General features: G+C 41.7%; 1 protein-coding gene across 6 annotated transcripts in view; it reads left to right on the top strand.

The window, feature by feature from the left end:
- The first annotated feature begins 715 nt into the window (after positions 1–715).
- The window catches only part of bsna (bassoon presynaptic cytomatrix protein a), a 132,034-nt gene continuing 108,841 nt past the window's right edge, over positions 716–23,908 (top strand). For 5 of the 6 annotated variants that reach the window (XR_009768799.1, XR_009768801.1, XR_009768800.1 and 2 more), the window contains exons 1-2: positions 716–1,133; positions 22,613–23,246. Coding sequence is in view for 2 of the 6 variants with exons in the window: in XM_061680022.1 (XP_061536006.1) it covers positions 955–1,133; positions 22,613–23,246 (813 nt within the window). In the remaining 4 variants the exon portion in view is untranslated. The remainder of the gene's footprint in view (positions 1,134–22,612; positions 23,247–23,908) is intronic. The other variant, XR_009768795.1, reaches the window with a different exon arrangement.

Raw genomic sequence — 23,908 nt, 5'->3', positions numbered from 1 at the left:
CCAAGACCTACAAAAAAGTGTCCTGGAGCCATACTTTAAACTCAACAGGAAGTCTACCATTTTATTTTACTTTCAAATTCGGACCTATTTCCCCCCTTTTACAGCCGTCATATTTTTATGATTTCCTCCTCCAGATTTCCTCCGATCGACTTCAAACTTTGCATGTGTCTTTTAAAGACATTGAAGATGGAAAGTTATTAAAAGCTTTCCATATGGTCTAATGCTTTTGCCGTGGCGACATGCTGTTCGCCACGCGGTTGTGTTGTGTAATGAAAATGATAGACGGTTTTACATGAATATAAATCTGAAGTGTCATGCGCATTTCTATTCTATAGATCAGCAATGTGCCAGTACCCCAACGTGGCCAGGGGTGCGAGGGCCCTTAACAGCTGCTCGCAAAATTAGTTTTAACTTTTCAATCTGTACTCAGTTTTTTTCCCTTTTTTTTTTACTTTTACGAAAGTAGAGGAGTTGAATCAGTACCCCTACTTTCACCACATTCTTTTTTTGTTGCTTTTTATTTTTTAAACACAAGTATCTACTTAACAGACTGTGATGAGTTAACGGTGTGAGTGGTAGGCCCTATCACATTCTACTCAGAGGAACGTTTGCCACCGTAATTCTAGTCCGCTCGTACTCTTTTGCGCCGCCTGTCGGTTCAATCCCCCCCTGCCGGGCCGGCCGAAGCGCGCTCCCGTCACACGTCAGAACCTGGTGCTGAGGCTGACTGGGAGGAGGAGGAGGAAGAGGATGAAGACGATGGCGGTGATACAGGTGCAACGCTGAGTTCGCCGTCCCTCTTCTCTCTTCCCCCTTTTTTTCCCCCATTTCAGTTTGGACCACATGTATTTCAATTAAAAGGGCATCTTAGCGACATAGAAGCAGAGGTACTTCGGACCGATCGGACGCGGTACCGCTCTTCACCGCCCTCCTGTCTCCTGAGCCGAGAGCGAGATGGGGAACGAGGCGAGCATGGAGGGCGGGGGGCAGCCCGGAGAGGCCGGGATGATGGGCTCCGTGATGCCCGGAGGAGCCGCGACCGCAGGGCCGGGAGGACAGTACGTGAAGCCCGTCAACGGCTCGGCTCCCGGCGGAGGGATGGGAGTCGGAGGCCCCGGGATGGGGATGACGAGGTAGGTGCCTGCGCGGTGTGTGTTTTGAGACTATTGAAGAATGCGTACTTATTGGAAGGTTGCTTGAGGAGGACATCCTTGCGTGGCGTGAGAAAGCAACCACGGTGCTACCCCCACCCCATCCCCAAAGAAAAAAAGAAAAAAAAAAAACCAACAACACACATCAAAACCATACATTTGACATTGAATGAAAGCGGTTGCCATGGCAGCCACCACCGAACGCCATCATCTAGCGTCGTGTTTAGCGACGGTAGTAATTCCCCTCGTTCGTGGCGCGTTGTACGGACCTGGCGTGACAGCTGCAGAAAAAGACGCGCGCGCGCTTTCGTGTACGCGACCGCACTCACTCACTCACTCACTCACTCACGAGGCCTCCCTTTTTGTCGTGGTCGTCGTCTTGTACCAAATATTCCTACACGTCGCGCGTGAAGTCATATTTTGTGGGGTTTCTTTCACCTTAGAGGTGATTGACACGTGATTCTGGTGTCGCGTGTGTAAGTGTGCGTGTGCGCGCGCGTGCTGCACGGGGCTTGCCTTGAATATGTGGGCGTGTGTTTGAGGATGTGTGTCATAGTGGTACTATCATGTTCGATGCTAGAATAGCTAGATTGGCTTGCACACCCCATCCAGCCTATATGACTGATGGAAATAAGAGATTTGCAAATATTTCATGTCCAAATGAGCTATATTGTCCAATGAATGACATAGTATTTCCAGGAATATAGTAGGATGCAATTAAAAAATCCTGCTCCTGCACAATTTGTCTGACATTGTGTAGAAATAATGCATAAGCAGGTCAAGTTACATGTAGGGCACGCCGTGTGCACATTTGATTCCCACCCCTTGTCGCGCATATAGGAGCGGCGACACGGCATATCCATCATTATATAACATAGAGACTCAGAGGAGGCATGATGACAGCTTAAGCTGCCTTCTAATAACCGACAGCTCAGCGGAGGCATCGAAGGTGTACTATTCCATTTGAGACTGTGTTGCTTTTATTAAATGGGTTGGAATAAAGGTTTGTGCAGTGCATCATCGATAACGCTGGAATAAGAGGCCATGTGAACAGAATGAATCACATGCACAGCGTGTTTAACTATATATATATATATATATATATATATATATATATATATACACCCCCCGCCCCCTCTTCGTTTCTCATCTGCAATGCCTGCACATCCCTCCCTCTCTCTCCATTTGAGCGCCCTTCTGAACGGAGGATGCTTATCTGTCCTCTTCTGTTGCTCTTCTTTCCATCACTCTGCCCATCTCCTTCCCTCCAGCGACATTCGTGTGGTCATACAATGGGAGTATGACACAGAAAGGGAGCCAACAACGTAATTGGACCGTGTGTCAGTATACCAATCCATCCATTTCTTTTCTATAGCGCTTATCCTCATTAGGGTCACGGGTGAGCTGGAGCCTATCCCAGTTGACTTTGGGCAAGAAGCGATGTACACCCTGTAGTCTAGGTCGTGGACTGCATTTTGCATACAACCATTCACACTCACATTCATTCCTATGGACAATTTAGACTGCAGTGGTTCTCAACTGTTGTTACCCTGGGACCCACACTTTCCTATTGTCACAAAGTCGTTACCCACTTTTATAGAAGAACAAAAAAGAAAATGTATTGTTCGAAGAATTGCCTTTAAAAAAAAATACGAATGTCTACATGTTCAAAGTGCATTTCAAAGCACCTTATTCAAAAATCAGAGGATGAACATTATCAGTGCAAGTAGAAAATGAAATTAAGTGGAATTTGTTATTGCTTTGGCTCGACCTGAAGAGCCTGGGAGAAGCTATTCCAATGCCGCTGAAAGTTGTTTTTGCACAACACTAGTGTTCAGGACTTGCGCTAGCCAGAGGCTGAGCTGCACTGTATTTGTTGACGCCTCAGACGTGTGGTTAGAGCAGTGGTTCTTAACCTGGGTTGGATGGAACCCCAGGGGTTTGTTGAATCAGTCTCGGGGGTTCAGCAGAAGTCAAGACACCCTCGCTGTGTGTGTGCATCCATTGTGTTCACCCCACTCATATGATTCGTGACAATGCTTCAGAAAAATAACGCTCTCCCCTTTTGTTATCACACAATTGCAGAGTCTTTCACATACTCATACTCTTTGTTACAAAGTATATTTGTGAGCAATCCTTTTACAGGATGGTAGATATGAAAATGAAAGAAAAGGAACTGACTTTTTTTGCAAAAATGACATGCGTGGTAGGTTAATTGACAACTCTAAATTGCCCGTAGGTGTGAATGTGAGTGCGAATGGTTGTTTGTTTGTATGTGCCCTGGTGTAAGGTGTAATGCGCTAACCTACGTTAATGTGGTTGCAAAGTCCTAATTACAGTAAATTCTCTTTGGAACAATGCACATAAATGAAAACAGTCAAGGACTGATGTCGTAAATGTTATACAGCATTTCAAAGCAAAACTAGAAACTACGAGATTTCCCCTTCAACGTAGGCCAGACGATCAACCAGAATGTCTACAAAAAGATCCTGCAGTTTGCGTCATTCAGCGCGTGAGAAGAGGTCAGAGTTGTTGCTGGACAACTCATGGCGTGCTCCACCTTAACAATGTGCCTGCTCACAATACCCTGAGCCTCCGATAGTTCCTGGCAGAGAAGAACATCGTTGTGCTGGACCAAACCCCCAACTCACCCGACCTGGCGTCATCAAGGGGACCGATTTTGAAGACGTAGACGACATGAAGATGGCCATGACAACAGAGCTACGAAGGATTTCGGAAGAATCCCTCTTGGAGTGCATGAAGGCGTGGAAGAGAAACCTGGAAAAGTGAGGTAGACTCCAGGGGGATTACTTCGAAGTGGAAAAGTTGTAGCTTGTAGTTTGGAATTGAAATATATGTTTTGCGACACCAATCTTGGGACTTTTCTGATACACTTCGTACACACTATGACAGTACTGTAGTGCAAAAGCATTAACAATAGCTGCCTCTAGCATACATTGTGTGTCATTTATGTGCATGAATATCATTACGTTTTCCTTCTGTTAATGTGTACACCGGTAATAACAACAATGGCAATGTGACATACTGTAAACTGGTGGATGTGATATAGAACCACTGTGTCAGTCTGCACCTGTTAGTGCAATCGCATGTGCTGCAGTAGCCTCACTTCTACCCTGCCTCTGTTTTTCCACCAATCACAAGCAACATGCAATTGGATCCACCTCACTGCTACTATACTGGACATGTACAGTCTAAAGTGCAAAGATCTAAGGATAGAGGAGCGTGATGGAGATATAAAGAGAGCTGAAAGGTTCAGTGTAGTGAATGCGGATAAAAGGGGGACGAGTCTATGGAATGGACCACTCTCTAAAAGGAATAGAAATATAGAAAGGTGGGAGAAAGGGAGGGTTGTAAAGGCTAAATATAAACAACAACAACAAAAAACACAATTGAATCACTGTGACCATTGAAAATATAGGCCTACAAACTATCATCTGAAAAATAAATATTATTAGCACATTTTTAAGGCTAAAACACCTTAGTTTGACCTCATGTTCTAAATGGAAACTATGTAATTTTTCATTAACATTTCCAAAACAAAGACTCACTATTCAAGGACTGTACAGGAACGTAATACACTCAACAAACATGGCAGGCATTCTAGGCCAAAAACACTGTATTTTACCACCAAAAAAAAAAGAATGACCTTAATATTATGGAGTTAGTCACTATATTATATTTCTGGCATGAAATATTTTTTTTTTAATATCAATACTTAAAAATACACTTCATAGTGTTACTTGTTGGTATAAATCCAACTAAATTATTATGATGCTGATAAAGTATATGGCAATACAATCACTTATTACTAATAATGTACTGTGATTTAAAAAAAAAAAAGATTTTGTACTGTATATACATTTTGGATTTTATTTTACATATTCACAAGTATCGATATTATTGCAATGAATAAAAGTCACGATATACTGTAATGTGTTCTACTTTATTACACACAATTGGAAATGACTTTAAGTTGGCTAGTATGAAATATGCTTACACTTCTCCCATCTCCCATTCGAGGACATGCAATGAAGCACTTTATTTCTTTCTTTCTTGTTTTTTCCCCTAACCATTCTACATGTTCAAAATAAAATGCTCCAATTAGCAGCAATTTGGGCAAAACTGACAAGTGCACAAAAGCCCAATACAATGGAGCCCTAATTTACTGCTGCACATGCTAAAAATACCTGAGAGGAACAAAAAAAGGATATGAGACGAATGTGTGAAGTCTGGATTGGTGTAGGGAGAAAGTGAAGAAAGGAATGAAGAGCACTGATGTCCAGATGGCGCAATGAAAAGGACTTCGAGTGGTGATAGAAAGAGAGATAGAGAGAGAGAGAGAGAGAGAGAGAGAGAGAGAGAGAGAGAGAGAGAACGCAAACATATGGGACAGAACATTCGCTGGCTGTAGCTTCGCATGTCCATATTCCATCTGACTCAACTCATACATGCCAAGATGGTTTTTGTGTACTTTGTTGTATGCATTTGTGTATATCTCACTGCGGCGTGCACATAAAACCATGGACAACTTGTTAGTACACTTATGCAACTGACTGAGAGTCCATAAATAAGAGACTGAAAAGGGTTTATGTTATAAATAACTTGTGTAAAACGTGCAATGCTAAATGGATTCAGTTGTGATATTTAAAAACCTTGATGTGAAGCCATTTTACTTTGACAGTGTGTGGTCACATGACCCTGGTCTGTTTTGAGGTTGTGAAGGCCTACTGTGGAATTATGGGTAAGAAGCGGGAAAATAGTTTGGTAGATGGACAGAGACATTTACACTGTGTTTAGGAGGTGCACACTGTAATTGTGCTTTTGTTTATCTGTATTCCATGTTGTTTACAATATGCTTTGGGTATACAATGGACGCTTCATGTGTTATATATTGTACAGTGTGTTAGCATTAGCCTCAATGACTCATTCAGGCTTATGTTTTTACTTGTAGTATTTCTGGTGTCTAGTAATTTTGTAACATCACTGGTGGAGAAGGAGAAATCAAATGAAAATCTTGACATCAGTATGAATTGTGGCTTTTTTTGCTGGACTGGTATATGTACACCTTCCATTAAAGAAAAACAAAAACAAAACATGAGAGACTGGAATTTGCCAAACTGCATAGTGACATGCCCCAAAACGTCCCACAGATGAGCGTTTTGCCAAGTCATAATAGCTCTATGGTTACAGGTGCAAAAGTGGAGATAGAGAAAAAACAATGTACATCCTTTTAATCATGGAGGATACTTGGTTATGTTCTGGGGCTGCTTTTCTACTTCCAAGACAGAGAGCCTCGAAGCAATCTTGGAGGTTGACTTATAAAAGAGGTGAGCGTGTCAGAGTTTTGCATTTGTCAAGGGGTGGAGAGTCCCAGAGGGTTGGGGCAGCGAGCTCAAAGACTGTGTCCCCCAAAGCGTGATACTTTGTCTGGGTGATTAAGGTGAGAAGGTTAGCATGAGCAGGACAGAGGTGGTGAGTGGGAGCATGACGATGGAAAAGATCAGTCAGGTTTGAGGGGGCGACTTTTGTAGGTGGTCTTAAGACCATCAAGGCATTCTAGAGAAAAATGTGCTGCCTAGTGTCAGAAATGTTGGTCTCACCTGCAGGTCATCACCCAAAAAGTGCAGCTAAGACATGCAAGAATGGCTAACAACACTGTATATTCAAGTATAAAAGGAAATCAGCCAATAATGTAAAAAAAAAAACAGACATAAAACACTTTATTCTGATTAAAAGTGTCAAGTATATTTGCACCTTGAAATCACCAAGCTATTGCTGAAGAGGCTCGCTGCAATGTGTTAGCAGGGTGACACTTCTGCCTGTATGAAAAGTATCTTCCATAGGGTGGCCCTACGGTTAAGATTCAAGGATTATGTTCTCGATGAAGTCTGCAAAAAAAAAAAAAAAAAAAAAAAAAAGGATGGCAAACTGCATGGTTTGGAACTAGCGCATTAAAGACACACCAGCAACGTCGCTACATGACTCACAAAGACAAGTAAGCGAATTTAACAGTTTAGCTCACTGGTCAAACATTAAGTTTCATACACAGGTTTGGGACGATTAAAAAAAAAAAATGAAGTGATTGTGAATGTTTTAGTACAGCTAAGCTAGGTGGGACCAAGTCATTGCTTTGCAAGTCACAAGTAAGGATCAAGTCTTTGCCCTCAAGTCCCGAGTCAAGTCCCAGGTTGACACAGGCAAGTCGTTTCTGTGTATGGAAACAGTGGCTCTTGGAATGTATACCTTATTTAACTGTCACATTTATTGTAGATTTATGTGTTGCTATTTTTTTCATTGATGATTATTAGTTTTAAAAAAAAAATAAAAGCACCACTTAAGGTAGTGTGTGAAAGAATGACCTTTTGGTCAAGTCCTCTGTCAGAATGTGTCCAACTGGAAAAATATCGGAAGAACAAACTTCCCATTAGCATTGATGATGTGGGACACTTTGAGCTCATGAACAGTTATGAAGTCACTTGTCATATTTATCTGCAGTAAAACAATAAGTTGCAAATGTACTGTAGCCGTAGCAATAGAAAGCTACAAAATGTCTTTCTTTAAAAAATACCAAAATACCATATTCCATCCATCCATTTTCTGAGTCGCTTCTCCTCACTAGGTTCACGGGCGTGCTGGAGCCTATCCCAGCTATCATGGGGCAGGAGGCGGGGTACACCGTGAACTGGTTGCCAGCCAATCAAACAAACAACCATTCGCACTCACATTCACACCTATGGGCAATTTACAGTTGTCAATTAACCTACCATGCATGTTTTTGGGATGTGGGAGGAAACTAGAGTACCCGGAGAAAACGCACGCAGGCACGGCGAGAACATGCAAACTCCACACAGGCGGGGCCGGGGATTGAACCCTGGTCCTCAGAACTGTGAGGCAGACGCTCTAACCGGTCGTCCGTTTCAATTACGCAGTTTGTGATTGTTCCATACTTTACCTCAGAAAATGCGCAACACAGTGTGTCCACAGAGAAGTGTGTGAACTTCCTGCGACTTCCATATTCGTTTCAGAGTGTATTACGCTGTGCTTTGCTATTTTTCTGCCTCGCTGCAGTTGTGAAGGTCAGCCGTGTTTTTTCATTATGTTGTCAACCAGAATATACCACGTGTTCACATGCATGTACGCTTTGTTAAAGCTCAGAAAGTACACAGCCAACATCGTCACTATACCGCTTGTGTGTGTCATCTATTTGCTTTTACACAACATTACACTAATTTTCCACCCTTTCTGTCCCTTATCCCTCACTGCAGTTTAGTGAAAGATGAAAAAAAAAAAAAAAAAAAAAATCTTCAACCTCCAATTTAGCATTCTAAATCCATAACCAATACCTTACATACAATCGCTTATCAGCAAGAAAAGACAGTGAGCAAATGATAGACCACTAAAACATTTTCTGTCCAGGAATGGAAATAAAGCTTAATCAAGAAATCATAATGCACTTTACTATTTATCAGTTTTTCTGCTTGTAAAACAGTGAATTAGAAAATGGATGGATAACAATGATATTTATAATTAAATTTTAAACATATCTGTATATTTTTGTTTGGTTAAAGAGCCTTTAAATACTCGTGTATTAACAATTGGATAAACATAAAGAATTGATTTTGAAGATTATCTGTGCTATTAATCTACAGTAGGGTTGTTGTGGCACGTTTTTCATTGAAGGTCTTACGAGGTACTTAAATTGTGCAGCTTGTTTGTTTTAATATTTTCCACAATGTATTATAAATGCACTGCATTTACATTTCTAGGTACAAATAAAGTAGATAATTTTTTATGCATTGCATTATTGGGCAGTGGAGTGTGACCCCTGCAACCATGCATTTGGCTCATTGGATTTCTCTCACGCAAGCAAAAAAATCTACACTTAAAGCCAGATAATAGATTTAATTAGTGGTCATATGTGCCTTGCTTGCCAAAAGATCCCTGCGTGAAAATGTAGTAAACATCCTCCTTGAGTCAAAAGTGCACAATCAATCCACGGAGCTCAAGTTGAGTTAAAAAAAACAAAAAAAAAACAGAAAAAAAACCAACAACAAAGAGTATTTGGGAGCACATTATGTTGGCCTCCTGGCAGCTAAGTGGCACTTTCCGCTCACGTCTCCCTTTATTGTGGAAGGATTGGCACCACCAAGGCCACACAAACGGAATGTTATTGCAGTCGGCGTGAAATTGGGGGTAAAATGGGAGCTTTAAAAAATAGGTCATTTTGGTGGATGTGCTGAAAGGTTTGCGCTATATGAGGGATTTGTCTTCAGAATCTTCCAAGAGGAAGTGCAGCTTCATGCTGGCTTGTCTGATTGTGTTAGAAATGATTGACAGTTCAATTCTGTTCTAACACTTGTAGGTACATTGATATAAAGTGTCTCCAATCAAAACGAAACAGTGAACAATTGACTGATTTTATTTGAATACCAGGGCATGAAAAATGGCAACTAGTCATGGGGAGACCCTAATCTCCTTAATCATTATTGTCGAGCTGCCCTTGAACAAGGCACCGTCCCCATCCCCATCTCAAGAGGTGCAGCACTGTTTGTGCCCCTTTCACTCTGCACTGAAAAAAGATAAACAAAACATTAGAACAGGTGAAGATGAAAACAAAAACAAGCAGACAAGACATACAGGAAAACTTGACAAAACTTGAAACAAACTAAATCTAATCAAAACCAAGTCAACAAAAACAAACATATCATCTGTATGATATAAAAGTATCATTAACTTTTTAAATTGAATTACTGAATGTTTAGATTTAAATGTAAATGTTTACATTTCTCATTATTCAAATTTAGTGAGATGCACCTTTACTAATATTGGACTGGTTAACCTCTGCCTGTGATTGTATGAGAGTTAATGATGTTAAAATGTTACTTAAAACATGGTCTGTACAGTTACTACCAGTGATAATTTAGAAATTTAGACTGTAACTCATAACAATACAACTAAATTACACTGGGCGGCACGATGGATGACTAGTTACAGCATCAGCCTCACAGTTCTGAGGAGCGGGGTTCAATCCCTGGTCCCTCCTGTGTGGAGTTTGCATGTTCTCCCCGTGCCTGCGTGGGTTTTCTCCGGGCACTCCGGTTTCCTCCCACATCCCAAAAACATGCATGAATTGGAGACTCTAAATTGCCCGTAGGTGTGAATGTGAGTGCGAATGGTTGTTTGTTTGTATGTGTCCTACGATTGGCTGGCAACCAGTTAAGGGTCTACCCCGCCTCCTGCCCGATGACAGCTGGGATAGGCTCCAGCACGCCCGCGACCCTAGTGAGGAGAAGCGGCTCAGAAAATGAATGGATGGATGGATACATTTTACTGTAAATCTAAATATAATGGCTCTCAATGGGGCATTTTATTTTGCAAGTCAAGTCATCGAATGTTGACCAGTGCCATGGAACACCATTGGAGGTACTAGTGTAAATACAATACAAGCACCCCAAATGTCCAGCTGCACTATTAAAGTTATATTCCATCCCACTTGATCACTTTGCTGACCCTCCACTGACTAAACATTCATATTTGAGTAGCCACCGGCTACCAGCCGGCAATACCAGCCGGCATTTTAACATGCAAATTCTTTACTGGACTCTAAAGATTGAAATAAAAGGTAAAAGCTGCAAACTGGACAAACAGGCAAGTGTTTCTACAGTAAAGTGAGCAGCTGTCTGCAAGGCCTGCGGCTCTGCTGTGCTTTGGTGTAGCACGTCCATGTTTTTCAGTGGGTGCTGAGTCTCCTGTCTGCTTGTTTCTGATTCTGATTGACATCCTGGATCACACTTAACACCATGAATGGGAGAGAGTAGTGCCATTAATTGAAAACTAGCCCACAATCAATGGTGCAAATTAAGTATTAATAGTAGTAAGTAAGTAAGTAGTAAGTAAAATTACTTCATTGCTGTACTGAAGATGATTTTGCAGGTATCTGTACTTATTTTCCTCGCAATTTCTTCCTCATATGCTCTACATTTGAAAACAGATACATATCTGTATTTTCTATTCTTTACTTTGTCATAATAGGCTTATCGCTTATTTGAACCCCTGCAGCTGACGAGACGACGTGAAAAAGATGCAAATAGAGAGAGGTGAAGTCAATCATTGATAAGGTAGAAAAAAACAGGGACAGCAGAGCCATGGAATGTTTTGTGTCTTGTGCTTTAAAACTTGTAGTATATGGCGGTGACATATCATACCTGTAAACTTAGTATGATGATGCACAAGGGGCACAGATAGACAGGGATGTCGGTTTTCAAGTATAGCGTTGCATGCCAAGCGCGATCATTATTCCAGGCCGTCGCTCTCTTCACTCTGCTGCACTGCACTGAGATCATTTTCACACCTGCCTCCATTCGTCATGGCTTTTTATTTCAAGGTCCAAACCGGTTGAGTCATACTGCCCGTGCCCGCCTGGCTCATTCATTCTCTGTGAAAGGCTGGCTCGCAAAATTGTCATCCTGTTTGTTTGTGTTGTAAATCATCAGGCTTCAGTCAAATGTGCAAATGTTGTTTTTCCAGATAATGTAATTGCTGCCTGGATGAATGGTCTGGATGAATGTCTGGGCATTATGCGCAATTCATTCTGAGGTGCTTTTGTATTTTATTATGCATTTTTGCTCAATTATTTTTCGCTAGCGTTGCAAAAAAACAGCATGTCTGAATGATCTTGCAGGTGGTTTTGTTTTTTTTACTTTTCAATACGCTTTTTAGACTTAATTCAGAGTATTGATTCAATTTCACCATCCTTACAATGCATTTTTTAAATTGTAAATTCTCTGTCCTGAGGCACGGCGTCATCAGCTTCTAGTTTTTCATTCAAACAGCATTGTAGTCATAGAGCAACAGTGTTGATCCATGTTGCCAACTAACAGAAGTGAAAACCATACCCCTTGCCTTTGAGCTTTAGTGCATGGTGGAGGTGAATCTAGAGTAGATCAACAAAATGTATGATCTGGTGTTGTCATGGCAAGATTGCAGATGTAATTTTCGATACTACTTTGGAAGATTTTGAAGCTGTTTGTTTCCAGTAAGGTGGAGTGTTTTGTGTACAGGGTTTGCCAAAAATCCACGCTTGAGGCATCACGTGAGGCCATCAGGCTTTACCATTTTGGTAAGCATACGACTTTAGGTTGTTTAAAGGCTTCAATCAGAAGATTATGATGCTCAACAACCTGGAGTCGGTACGGATAAAGCTTGATCACTCTCCATCAGCCTTCGCTAAATCAAGCTTTTGTGGATGCTGAGTTCTAGTGCAGCGTTCTAGATACAGTAGACTTTCCATGGCTTTGCACAAACGTCTGGTGCTTTTTCATTAGTGGTGGTCGTAGCAGTCCTTCCGCTGTGTGGTTTATGAAGAATAGATTCTGTTTCGAAAAACCTTCCATGGAAAGTATAAATTGTACTATATGTTGGGGCAGTGCTTCTCAAACTGAAACTGAACTGCAGTCAGGGACAGAAACAATTATTGCCAGTTGACAGAGGTGTAGACTCGAGTCAGACTCGAGTCATGAATTTGATGACTTTAGACTCAACGACAATATGCAACTCGACTTGCACTTGACCAGCAATGTCTCGTGACTTCACTTTGCCTTGAACCCACTGACTTGAAAAGAGTTGCGACTTTGAAGACTAAATCACAGAAACCAACACCTTGTAGCTTTTTCTCTCTAAAGCTTATTTGCGCAACTTACTGTTTTACAACAAGAAAATATGATAGGTGACAACATAATGCTGATGGTCTTAATGATTATTTGTGAGATTGAAGTGTTCTTAGTACTTGTTAGTACTTAGTTAGTACTTAGTACTTGTTAGTACTTGTCTTTTAACATATACAGAAATGACAACATTTAACGTAACAATAAGGGCGTTAATTATTGGAAAAAAATTTTTTTAATCCACATTGCACTGTGGGAATCGCACGGCTTGACGCCGCTTATGCTTGTTAGCGTTAGCATTAGCTGCTAGCTTTGTGAGTGATCACGCAAATAGTTACACGGCAGGCCGGCTGTGCGTTGTCTGGGCTTTCTGTACATTACAGTCTGGTTTAGTCAGTGTAGTGTTCTCAAGAATCACTCTTGTACTGTATTTCTTTTTTTTATTATTCACTTGATTTACCAATTGATCAGCAAGCAGCTAGCATCTATTTGACTTGAAACTACATTCTTGATTCGTCATGTCCTTTTCTTCTTCGCCTCTTTTTGAATAATATTTTTTATGTAGTGCCCGCTAGTGTTCCAACTGAGATACCGCAGTTGCATAAAATTTTACCTTTATTACAAGATGAAAAACTTGTGCTCCTCTTTTTTTTAAATTAATGCCTTATGTTTTTGATATTCACAAGAAATGCAAAGTTTGAAGTGAAACCTATTCATATTTATGTTTGAAATTGCCTCACTAGAATTGTTTGTAGACAAGAAAATGCAGTTTCCTGCTATATGCACAATGTGAATTTAAGAAAAATATTGATGATCAAAGAGGAAACCAATTGGTCGTTCATTATTAAGTGAAAGGTTTCATTTTCTCTTGTGTATTCATAAATGCTCTTTAACCAAGCAAAAAGATATTTTCTCCTTATACTTGATTATTCCTATAGAATTGTCAGTAGGATACTCGATTACTAATTGTAGCACTACTGGATCCAAATTCTTATTTGTGGCAGGTCTGTTTAATGTCACTTCAGAAATCTATCCATCCATCCATTTTCTGAGCCGCTTCTCCTCACTAGGGTCGCGGGCGTGCTAGAGCCTATCCCAGCTATCATCGGGCAAGAGGCGGGGTACACCCTGAACTGGTTGCCAGCCAATCGCAGTGCACATACAAACAAACAACCATTCACACTCACAGTCATACCTACGGGCAATTTAGAGTCTCCAATTCATGCATGTTTTTGGGATGTGGGAGGAAACCGGAGTGCCCGGAGAAAACCCACGCAGGCACGGACGGGGAGAACATGCAAACTCCACACAGGCGGGGCCGGGGATTGAACCCGGGTCCTCAGAACTGTGAGGTTGACACTCTAACCAGACAGTCACCGTGCCGCCACTTCAGAAATAAAGTGAGAAAAAGCAAGTCATAGCATATAATTTTCATAGAATAACTGAAAACCTACTATCAATCGGTTTTGAAGGGACAATAATCCCCCCCCCCTTTATGATTGGCTTTCAATGTGCAAAGATTTTAATCAGCAGCCTAGTTTTCTTATAACAGTTCAATGCACTTGTTTTAAAAATGTATTTGACAAATAAATATGGATTTTAAAATATATTAAATACTGTATATACATTTAATATATAATATAGACATCTTTTATATATATATATATATATATATATATATACATTTATTAAAATATATATAAAATTTTTAAAAATATTTTATATTTATGTTTTTATTTTGTTGGTAAAAAAAAAGGACTAAAAACTCAAAGTGTAGCACTTGACTTGGGACTTGAGGGCAAACAAAGTGTCTTACAAAGCAGTGACTTGGTCCCACCTCTGCCAGTTGGTAATTTCACAGCGCTGCTCCAGTGTCAATTGGTGAGTCATGGGCAAGAGAATGATATAGGTACTTGATATCGGAAAAGCTGCAAAGCCTTTGCTGTCAAATGCGGTTGACCTCATGTCTATCTAAATGATACCTTAAATGAAACAGAGAAACAGAAGTGTATAGTGACTTTTGGGACACCCTGTTCTTGATTAATTACCTTCATGTGTTATAGAAGCAATTTGGTAATTGCGCAAAATATTGGATTGGATATTGTTTGACCATTGATGTTCCAGTGCGTTTGTATATCATGCATAGATTCTTATAACAAATTAGGCTGCTTTCACACTACAGGGCACGATGCCCAATTCTGTTTTGTTCAATCCAATCTTTTTATGTAGTCGTTCACATTACAAAAACAAATGCGACTTCTACTGTGGATGAAATAAGTTTGTGACAAAACAGGACGTCACATTGTGCATCCACGCAAACACAAGGCACTGTGTTCACGGAACTAAAAATGGGCCTCATGACACATTTGTTGCAATTTCAACGATTTTGTGCAACTGGAGCCAACATTTTCTTATATTTATCAGTTCTAAAGCATTTTCTTTTCATCACTGACTGTTTTCTGCTCCGTTCTCTGCCGTTGCTGTTCTGTGGCATGTATCCACCATATGAAAGTGGCCTGGGTTGGAAATAAAAAAAAAATCAGAATTGTACCGTTCACATTGATATGGAAAAAAAAATCAGATATACTGTTTGTCACATTGGGCAAAATAGTGTGAACATAACCTGAGTTTATAATGTAGTATTCATCAAGTGCAGAAAATGCAGTATATTTAATAAGCAAAAAAATTTTCTTATTAAATGATTTATCGGGTTTCTTTAGCTAAGTAACGCTGAAAACTAATTGCCATGTTTAAACAAAGAATAAACAATACAATAGTAATACTTACAGTATACATGCACATGATATGGTTGCTACCCGTATCATATACTTTCTCACGACAACCACAATATATGCAGCCCTGTACAAGATATAATGTCATTATACCATCATGATGTAGAGTATTGTGCATACATTACACCCAAATGATCTTCCATGGTCATTGTAAATTTTCTGTAGTCACTAGAGAGGTTTAGGTAGAAAGGCATTACTGTAAATTAGATGTATAAAATGGTACCACAGCCATGTAAAACCAATGCAAGATTGACATGAATTCATGGATTATTTCCTCCGAGGCTGTGTAACCACTAGCCAGTAGATGAATCAGCTGATGCAGCAAAGTGAGATTGGAAAGATCAATTGAAGCAGCTGCAGCGCCACTAAAGCAGATAAACATCTTGCTCATTTCCTCTCCCATTTTATACACAGAGTAAAAGACAGCAAAGACGGCATCACTGTGTTTACTTTGCTCACACCGAACCTCTAGCCGCCTACTCAATGCCAAGAGCTGTGAGCAGAATGATGCTCCATTGCCAAACAATGATAACTACAGAATCTTTGCTACAGCTCTTGTATTGGATCTCAATAGATTGTGGAGACATGTTGCTGCAGCATTTAAGTTTTAAAGTCATTAACTCTTTTTTCCCAGCCTTGCACTGAAGCTTATTCTTTTTCCACTGTACCGCAGTTCCATCACCAGCTTTTTAAGCCTCTTATTCTGTCTGCTTCGACCACCACTCTGTTTCCTGAATCAGTGGAGCTTTGAGTTTCTTGTTGCGTCACTCCATCAAATGTGCACATGAAACAGTATGCACACAAAGCATGCATAGCTCAGAATCAGAATCATCTTTATTTGCCAAGAATGTAAAAAACACACAAGGGATTTGTCTCCGTAGTAGGAGCCGCTGCTCTTGTACGACAACAGACAGCCATTTGACAGAAAATACTTTTGAGGCATAAAAACATAGAATGGAGAGTCACTGAGCAATGAAATCTTACCGGTAATGTCGATACAATATATATATATGTATATATCCATCCATCCATCCATTTTCTGAGCCGCTTATCCTCACTAGGGTCGCGGGCGTGCTGGAGCCTATCCCAGCTGTCATCGGGCAGGAGGCGGGGTACACCCTGAACTGGTTGCCAGCCAATCGCAGGGCACATAGAAACAATCAACCATTCGCACTCACAGTCATGCCTACGGGCAATTTAGAGTTTCTAATTAATGCATGTTTTTGGGATGTGGGAGGAAACCGGAGTGCCCGGAGAAAACCCACGCAGGCACGGGGAGAACATGCAAACTCCACACAGGCAGGGCCGGGGATTGAACCCGGGTCCTCAGAACTGTGAGGCTGACGCTCTAACCAGTCGTCCACCGTGCCGCATATATATATATATATATATATATATATAGTCAATATAGTCAATATATATAGTCAATATATATATATATATACAGTCAATTGATATATATTTTATATTATATATTTTATATATATATATATATATATATATATATATTTGACTATTGTGCAAATGATGCAGAGTCCTCTAGCAAATTTGAGCAGTTTGAAATGACAATAATCTGGTACAATGACCATTGTGCAAGTGGCACAGAGACTTCAAGAAATGTACGCAGTTTAAAGTGACTAGTAGTGTGATAATCTGGAACAGTGTCAATTGTGCCAATGGTACAGATACTTCACAAGCACATGAGAGGCTAGTATGGGTCAACAACAGATATGCCACTGTTCCACGGCCAGGACGAAAACCAAACTACTCCCCCCCCAGAACCCCTGAACTGACCTTACCAGGGAGGCTGAGGAATGTGATCCCCCAGTTGTTGTTGGAACACACCCTCCGGTCCCCCTTATGGGGGCCAACACCTTGGTCTGGCAATTCAGAGGCATTGTTCAGAATCAGAATCAGATTTAGAATCAGGTTTAGAATCAGAATCAGAATCATCTTTATTTGCCAAGTATGTCCAAAAAACACACAAGGAATTTGTCTCCGGTAGTTGGAGCTGCTCTCGTACGACAACAGTCAATTGACAGAGAACACTTTTGAGACACAAAGACATTGACAAAAACAGTCACTGAGCAATAAAGGGTTGCTAGTTATCTGGTAATGGCGGTACAAATTATTATTATTATTATTTTTTTTACAATTGTTCAAAAAGATGCACTTAGAGCACTTTGAATGACTAATATAGCAGTAGTCCGGTGCACTGACCATTGTGCAAAGGGCGCCGAGACTTCAAGGAATGTATGCAGTGACTAGTAGTGCGATAATCTGGGACAATGTTGATTTTACAAATGTTGCAGATACTCCTCAGTCAGTGTGCAAGTGGCGCGGATGCTACTCTGGCATGAGTGGCCAGTATTGGTCAACAACAGATATGCAAATAGTGCAGTGTGGTAGCAGCTCCTGTGGCAGGCCGTGCTTTCTCAGAAGCCGCAGGAAGTACATCTTCTGCTGGGCCTTTTCGAGGACAGAGTTGATGTTGATCGCCCACTTCAGGTCCTGAGAGACTGGGAATTCCCAGGAACTTGAAGGTCTCGACAGTTGACACAAGGCAGCTGGATAGCGTGAGGGGCAGCTGCGGCGAAGGATGGCACCCGAACTCCACGATCATCTCTACAGTCTTTAGCGTGTTCAGCTCCAGGTTGTGTCGGCCGCACCACACCTCCAGCCGCTCCACTTCCTGTCGATATGCAGACTCGTCGCCGTCCTTGATGAGGCCGATGACAGTGGTGTCATCTGCAAACTTCAGGAGTGCGTTGAGGTGCAGTGGTTCGTGTAGAGAGAGAAGAGCAGCGGAGAGAGGAGACAACCCTGGGGCGCCCCACAGCTGATGCTGCATGTGGATGAGGTAGCTTCCCCCAGCCTCACCTGCTGTGTCCTGCCTGTCAGGAACCTGTAAATCCACTGGCAGATGGGAGGTGAGACGCTGAGCTGGAGAAGCTTGAAGGAAAGGAGATAAGGCATGATGGTGTTGCACACTGAGCTAAAGTCCCCGAACAGGATCCTCGCGTAGGTCCCTGCACTACCGAAGTGTTCTAGGATGAAGTGCAGTCCCATGTTGACTGCAACATCCGCAGACCTGTTCGCTCGGTAGGCAAACTGCAGGGGGTCAAGCAGGGGACCTGTGACGCTCTTGAGGTTGTCCAGCACGAGACGTTCAAAGGACTTCATGACCACAGATGTCAAGGCGACAGGCCTGTAGTCATTTAGACCTGAGATTGTAGGTTTCTTGGGGACTGGAATGATAGTGGAATGTTTGAAACAGGATGGTACTTCGCACAGTTCCAGAGATCTATTGAAAATCTGTGTGAAGACTGGAGCGAGCTGGTCCGCACAGACTTTGAGGCAGAATGGGGACACATGGTCTGGGCCTGCTGCTTTGTTAGTCTTTTGTTGTTTGAAAATGTGTCTCACATCCTGTTCATGGATGGTTAACGCAGAAGTCAGAGGTGTGATTGTGGTCGGTGGTGTGGCTGGGTGGGTGTTGGGTGTGAAAGTGTCCTTTTCAAATCTGCAGTAGAAGGTATTTGAGTCGTTGGCTAGTGTGCTATTGTTCTCAGCTTGGGGGGATCGTCGCTTGTAATTGGTCAGCGATTGGAATGCATGCCAGACTGATTTACAGTCGTTAGCGCTAAACTGTTTTTCCAACTTTGCTGCAGAGTTCCTCTTTGCAATGTTAATTTCTTTAGTCAGCTGATTTCTCGCTCGATTATACAGGGCCCTGTCCCCGCTTTGATATGCGTCCTCCTTAGCTTGGCGAAGTTGCTTAAGTTTTGCAGTGAACCACGGCTTGTTGTTGTTGAATATGCGAAATACCTTGTTTGGTACACACACATCTTCACAGAAACTGATATAGGATGTGACAGTGTCCCTATATTCATCCAGGCTGTCAGCTGAATTGTCAAAGACACGCCAGTCTGTGCAGTCTAAACAGCTTTGAAGTTGCTTCTTTGGTCCACTTTTCACTGTTTTCACTGTAGGCTTCGCGCATTTTAGTTCTTCCCTGTATGTCGGTATTAAGTGAATTAAGCAGTGATCAGACGAGCCCAGGGCTGCACGAGGTATAGCACAGTATGCGTTATTTAGCGTAGTATAGCAGTGGTCTAAAATGTTCCCTGGTAGGACAGTCGATGTGCTGCTTGTATTTAGGGAGTTCGTGGTTGAGTTTAGCTTTGTTGAAGTCCCCGAGAATAATGAGGGGTGAGTCCGGGTGTTTTTTTTCAATTTCGTTTACTTCTTCGGCGAACATTAGCAGTGTGCCGTTTGTGTTAGCTTGAGGCAGAATATAGACACCAGCGAAGTCGATGTGATGTGAAGTCACGAGGCGTGTAGAATGGCTAACAGTTCGAAAACAACGACTCCAAATGCGGGCTGCAGTGTGTGCTGAGCTCCGTGACGTCCGTACACCAATTTTTGTTGATATAGAAGCATATCCGTCGCCTTTTGTTTTCCCGATGATTCCATGTGGCGGTCTGCTTGGTGAAGATGGAAGCCGGGAAGCATGACGGCGCCATCGGGTACAGCCTCACAAAGCCAAGTCTCTGTAAAGCACATGGCGGCGGAACGTCCGAAGTCTTTACTGGTTGTTATTAGAAGATGAAGCTCGTCCATTTTGTTGGGTAGGGAACCGAGATTCGCAAGGTGGATAGACAATCTGTATCCTCTCTTGCTGAGTTTCACCTGGATGCCGGCTCGCTTCCCTCTGTGGCGTCGCCTCCGCCTCCATGCGCCAAAGACTGCGGTCGGTGCTCTGGTGAGTAACTCAGGGAAAAAACTGAGCGGATTTGCGAAAGTTGATGAAAGAAAGTCCGGAGTAGCCTCCTTGATGGTTAGCAAGTCTCCCCTTTTGTAAGTGAGTCGTGTAATGTCTCCAAAGATGAACGAAAAACACAAAAACAATACTAGAGAGCGCGTAACCGAGGCATCCACACGAGTAGGAGCCATCTTGGCATTTTCCAAATGTCCACGCGATGTTGCACAGGTGTGTCTGCCAGGACAGCCCCACAACATCCAGAGTCCTTAGGAACTCCGGGGGGGGGGATGCCAATCACAGGGCACATATAGACAAACAACCATTCACACTCACATTCAGACTTATGGATAATTTAGAGTCTTCAGTTAACCTACGATGCATGTTTTTGGGATGTGGGAGGAAACCGGAGTACCCGGAGAAAACCCATGCATGCACAGGGAGAACATGGAAACTCCACACAGGCGAGGCTAGATTTGAACCCGGGTCCTCAGAGCTGTGAGGCAGATGACAGCTAAGGATAAATGAATATCAAAGAATGATGGCAGTAAGATTAGAGAAGACCAACTCAGAGACATTTTTTCATTCCCGTTTTGAGAAAGGAGAAGCAGACCAAGGGATTTTTATGTCTCGGCTGTGACACCGGAATGCATGAAATCAACATTGCTCATTTGTTTGTCGGCACACTTTTTCAAATTGGCGATTCATCAAACCAACACTGTTGTAATCAAAGACAACTCAAACAACAAGATTGAAAGTATTGATTTGTATTTCCTGATCCTCATCAAAATGACATTTCTTTGAATTAGAACTTATCTTTCCAAGACAACATTCCAATACAGTATGTTTTTTATAATTGATTTGACCCTTCTTCAATGGCTAAATAATTACAAACACCTCTCAGTTTTACACCCTTGTCAACTACAACCACAATAAATGATTAACTCTCTCACACAGACAATCATTTCTGTTTTAATATAATGACAAGGGTATCGAATGAAATGAAGTTGTTATAACTGAACTACATTTTTAAAAAAAAATTCTATACTAAAAAATAATTTACCCTTTTGGCACATTTATATATATTTCTTAGTATATATTATAGTAAATGTTCTTCTTTATAAGCCATTATAAAGGGTGCACATATATTTTTCATTGGCAATACAGTAAAATAAAAAATATATATAAAAAAAGAACTTCATGAATACATTACATTTCACCTTTCAGCTTGTGTCTTGGTGTATGCGGGTGTGTTCTTACAGTCTGGAGGAGGAGGCTGTTGTGTGTGTAGACTATGTCCACTTTAATTGCTTGCTGCTTGTGGTTGTTTTAAGGTCCTTCCCAGCTTTCCTCAGCACCCTGGACTAATTATTTTTGTTGTTTTTTTTCAATACTGTTTCTGTCTGTCTGGTTGTAAGAAGATAATGGGATCGGCAACCAAACATTGACATTCAGGATTCTGAATATTCATCCTGTACCAAGGGCGAAGGCGAGGAACGCAAGGCAAGAACATGGTGGACCCAATTGCAGGGAAGCAGGGAGGCAAGGCAGGAGTGCGGGAGTCTCAAAATAATAATATTTAATCACAATGATAAATACAACTGGCGTCTATGACATGGCAAAGACATGTGACAACGACAATGAACCGACAAGAACTGAAAGAAACCAGGGAACTAAATATAAACAAATTGACGAGACAACGAGGAACACATGGACAAGACACGAGTGGCTGGAGAGAGCTGATTGGTCGACACAAAGTAGACGAGAACAGGTGGACACAACAACCTAATGAGCACACGACAAACATGGAACACAGGAAAACATGGAACAAAACTAAACACAACCCAAACCAAAACACAGACCATGACAAAGTTTAATTAATCAGTTTCTCATACAGAGTTACAGAAGAAAATTGAAAAAGGATTATCACACCAAAAATGGATGTGTCTGTTTACACCACATATTCCGCTTTGGTTTTCTTTTAATTTCAGGCAATGTATAAATAGCGCAGGCATTGGATTTTTTGCTGGTTAATATAATAAAACAGTTTGCGCGAGCAGCAGGTTGAAATGTTGACTTACATACTGTATGTCAACCACTGAATGGTTTGCAATTACACAAATGTACCTACAAACTGTTATTCGAATATACATTTGTACAATGGAAGGTAAAGATGATGATTTATTTTCTAATTTTCTTCTTCTTTCTCTTCCTTTCTTCCAGGGGACCAATGGGTCAGATGGGTAGCCCCAAGCCTGACATGCAACAAAGAGTTCATGGGGGAGGAATGGGAGGAATGGGTGCCATGGGAAGTGGGATGGGTGGAGGAATGGGAGGCGGAATGGGCAGTGGAATGGGAGGTGGAATGGGAGGCGGAATGGGAGGAGGAATGGCTACTGGAGGTGGAATAGGCTCTAGAAGCGGTGAGCCCTATCGCCTGGCCACCCATGACACTCCAACCTCCCCCCGTCACATTCAGTCAAGCCAGGGGTCCGGCACCGGCCAGGGCTCCGGCCACGGAATGAGTCACAGTCCAGCTGGTACCGGAATGGGAGCCCATGCAGGACAGAGTCCTGGCCAGCACGCCTCCCGTCGAAACCTCCAAGTTGACTTCAACAGTCCAGGTGGCTCCAGGACAGGTCGATCTCCGTCGGTGTCGCCGGACCGCGGCATGACGCCCACCTCACCCTATTCGGTGCCACAGATCGCGCCCATGCCAAAGAGCAAACTGTGTCCAGTGTGCACCACCACAGAGCTCTCCAACCCACCAGCTGTGCCCAACTACAACACCTGCACCCAGTGTAAGGCCACTGTGTGTAACCAGTGTGGATTCAATCCCAACCCACACCTCACTGAGGTAGGTCATGCTTGTTTGTGCCTTGTCCTGGTGATCGGCATGGTTCGGGTGTGAAGTAAAAACTAAACTGTTTGTCATTTTGGGTGTTAGAAAAGTAAGGCTGTAACGATACAGTATCGATACAGGATACAGTAAAACGCTGCTATATCGCGGTTCATGTTTCGCGGTCCCACTATTTCGTAATTTTTCATTATTGGACAATACCTTTTTATTTTTTTTAAACCAGTTAAGGCAATTGATAGTACAGGTAGTCTGGGTAGTAGGATGCAAATATCTTATTTTTTGTAATGTATGTGTTTCTAATTTAGAAATGTTTGCCATTTTTTTATCCATTGCTCTTGCACTCTCTCTATTTCATTATATTATGTTTAAATATGTGTATTGTTTTAAAATAAATCATGTAAAAAAAATATATATAACTTTTCAAATTGGTATTTCATATTTCTATAGGTATTTCTATATCACGCACTTTCACTTACCGTGGTTTTATGCGTTTATAAACTTTAATACAATAAATATTGAGTCATATCAAATATCACCATTGGGGTTAGAAAAAATTGTAATATCAAAATTCTGCCGTATCGCCCAGCACTAGTCAGAAATCGAGATACTAATCTAATCTTAACCTCGGTGTATTGTTACAGTCCTAAAGAAAAGTTTCA

Source organism: Phycodurus eques, chromosome 1, assembly GCF_024500275.1.
Source record: "Phycodurus eques isolate BA_2022a chromosome 1, UOR_Pequ_1.1, whole genome shotgun sequence".
NCBI lineage: Eukaryota > Metazoa > Chordata > Actinopteri > Syngnathiformes > Syngnathidae > Phycodurus > Phycodurus eques.
Note: the sequence above shows the minus strand (reverse complement) of the source record. Positions and strands in the feature narration are given on the sequence as shown.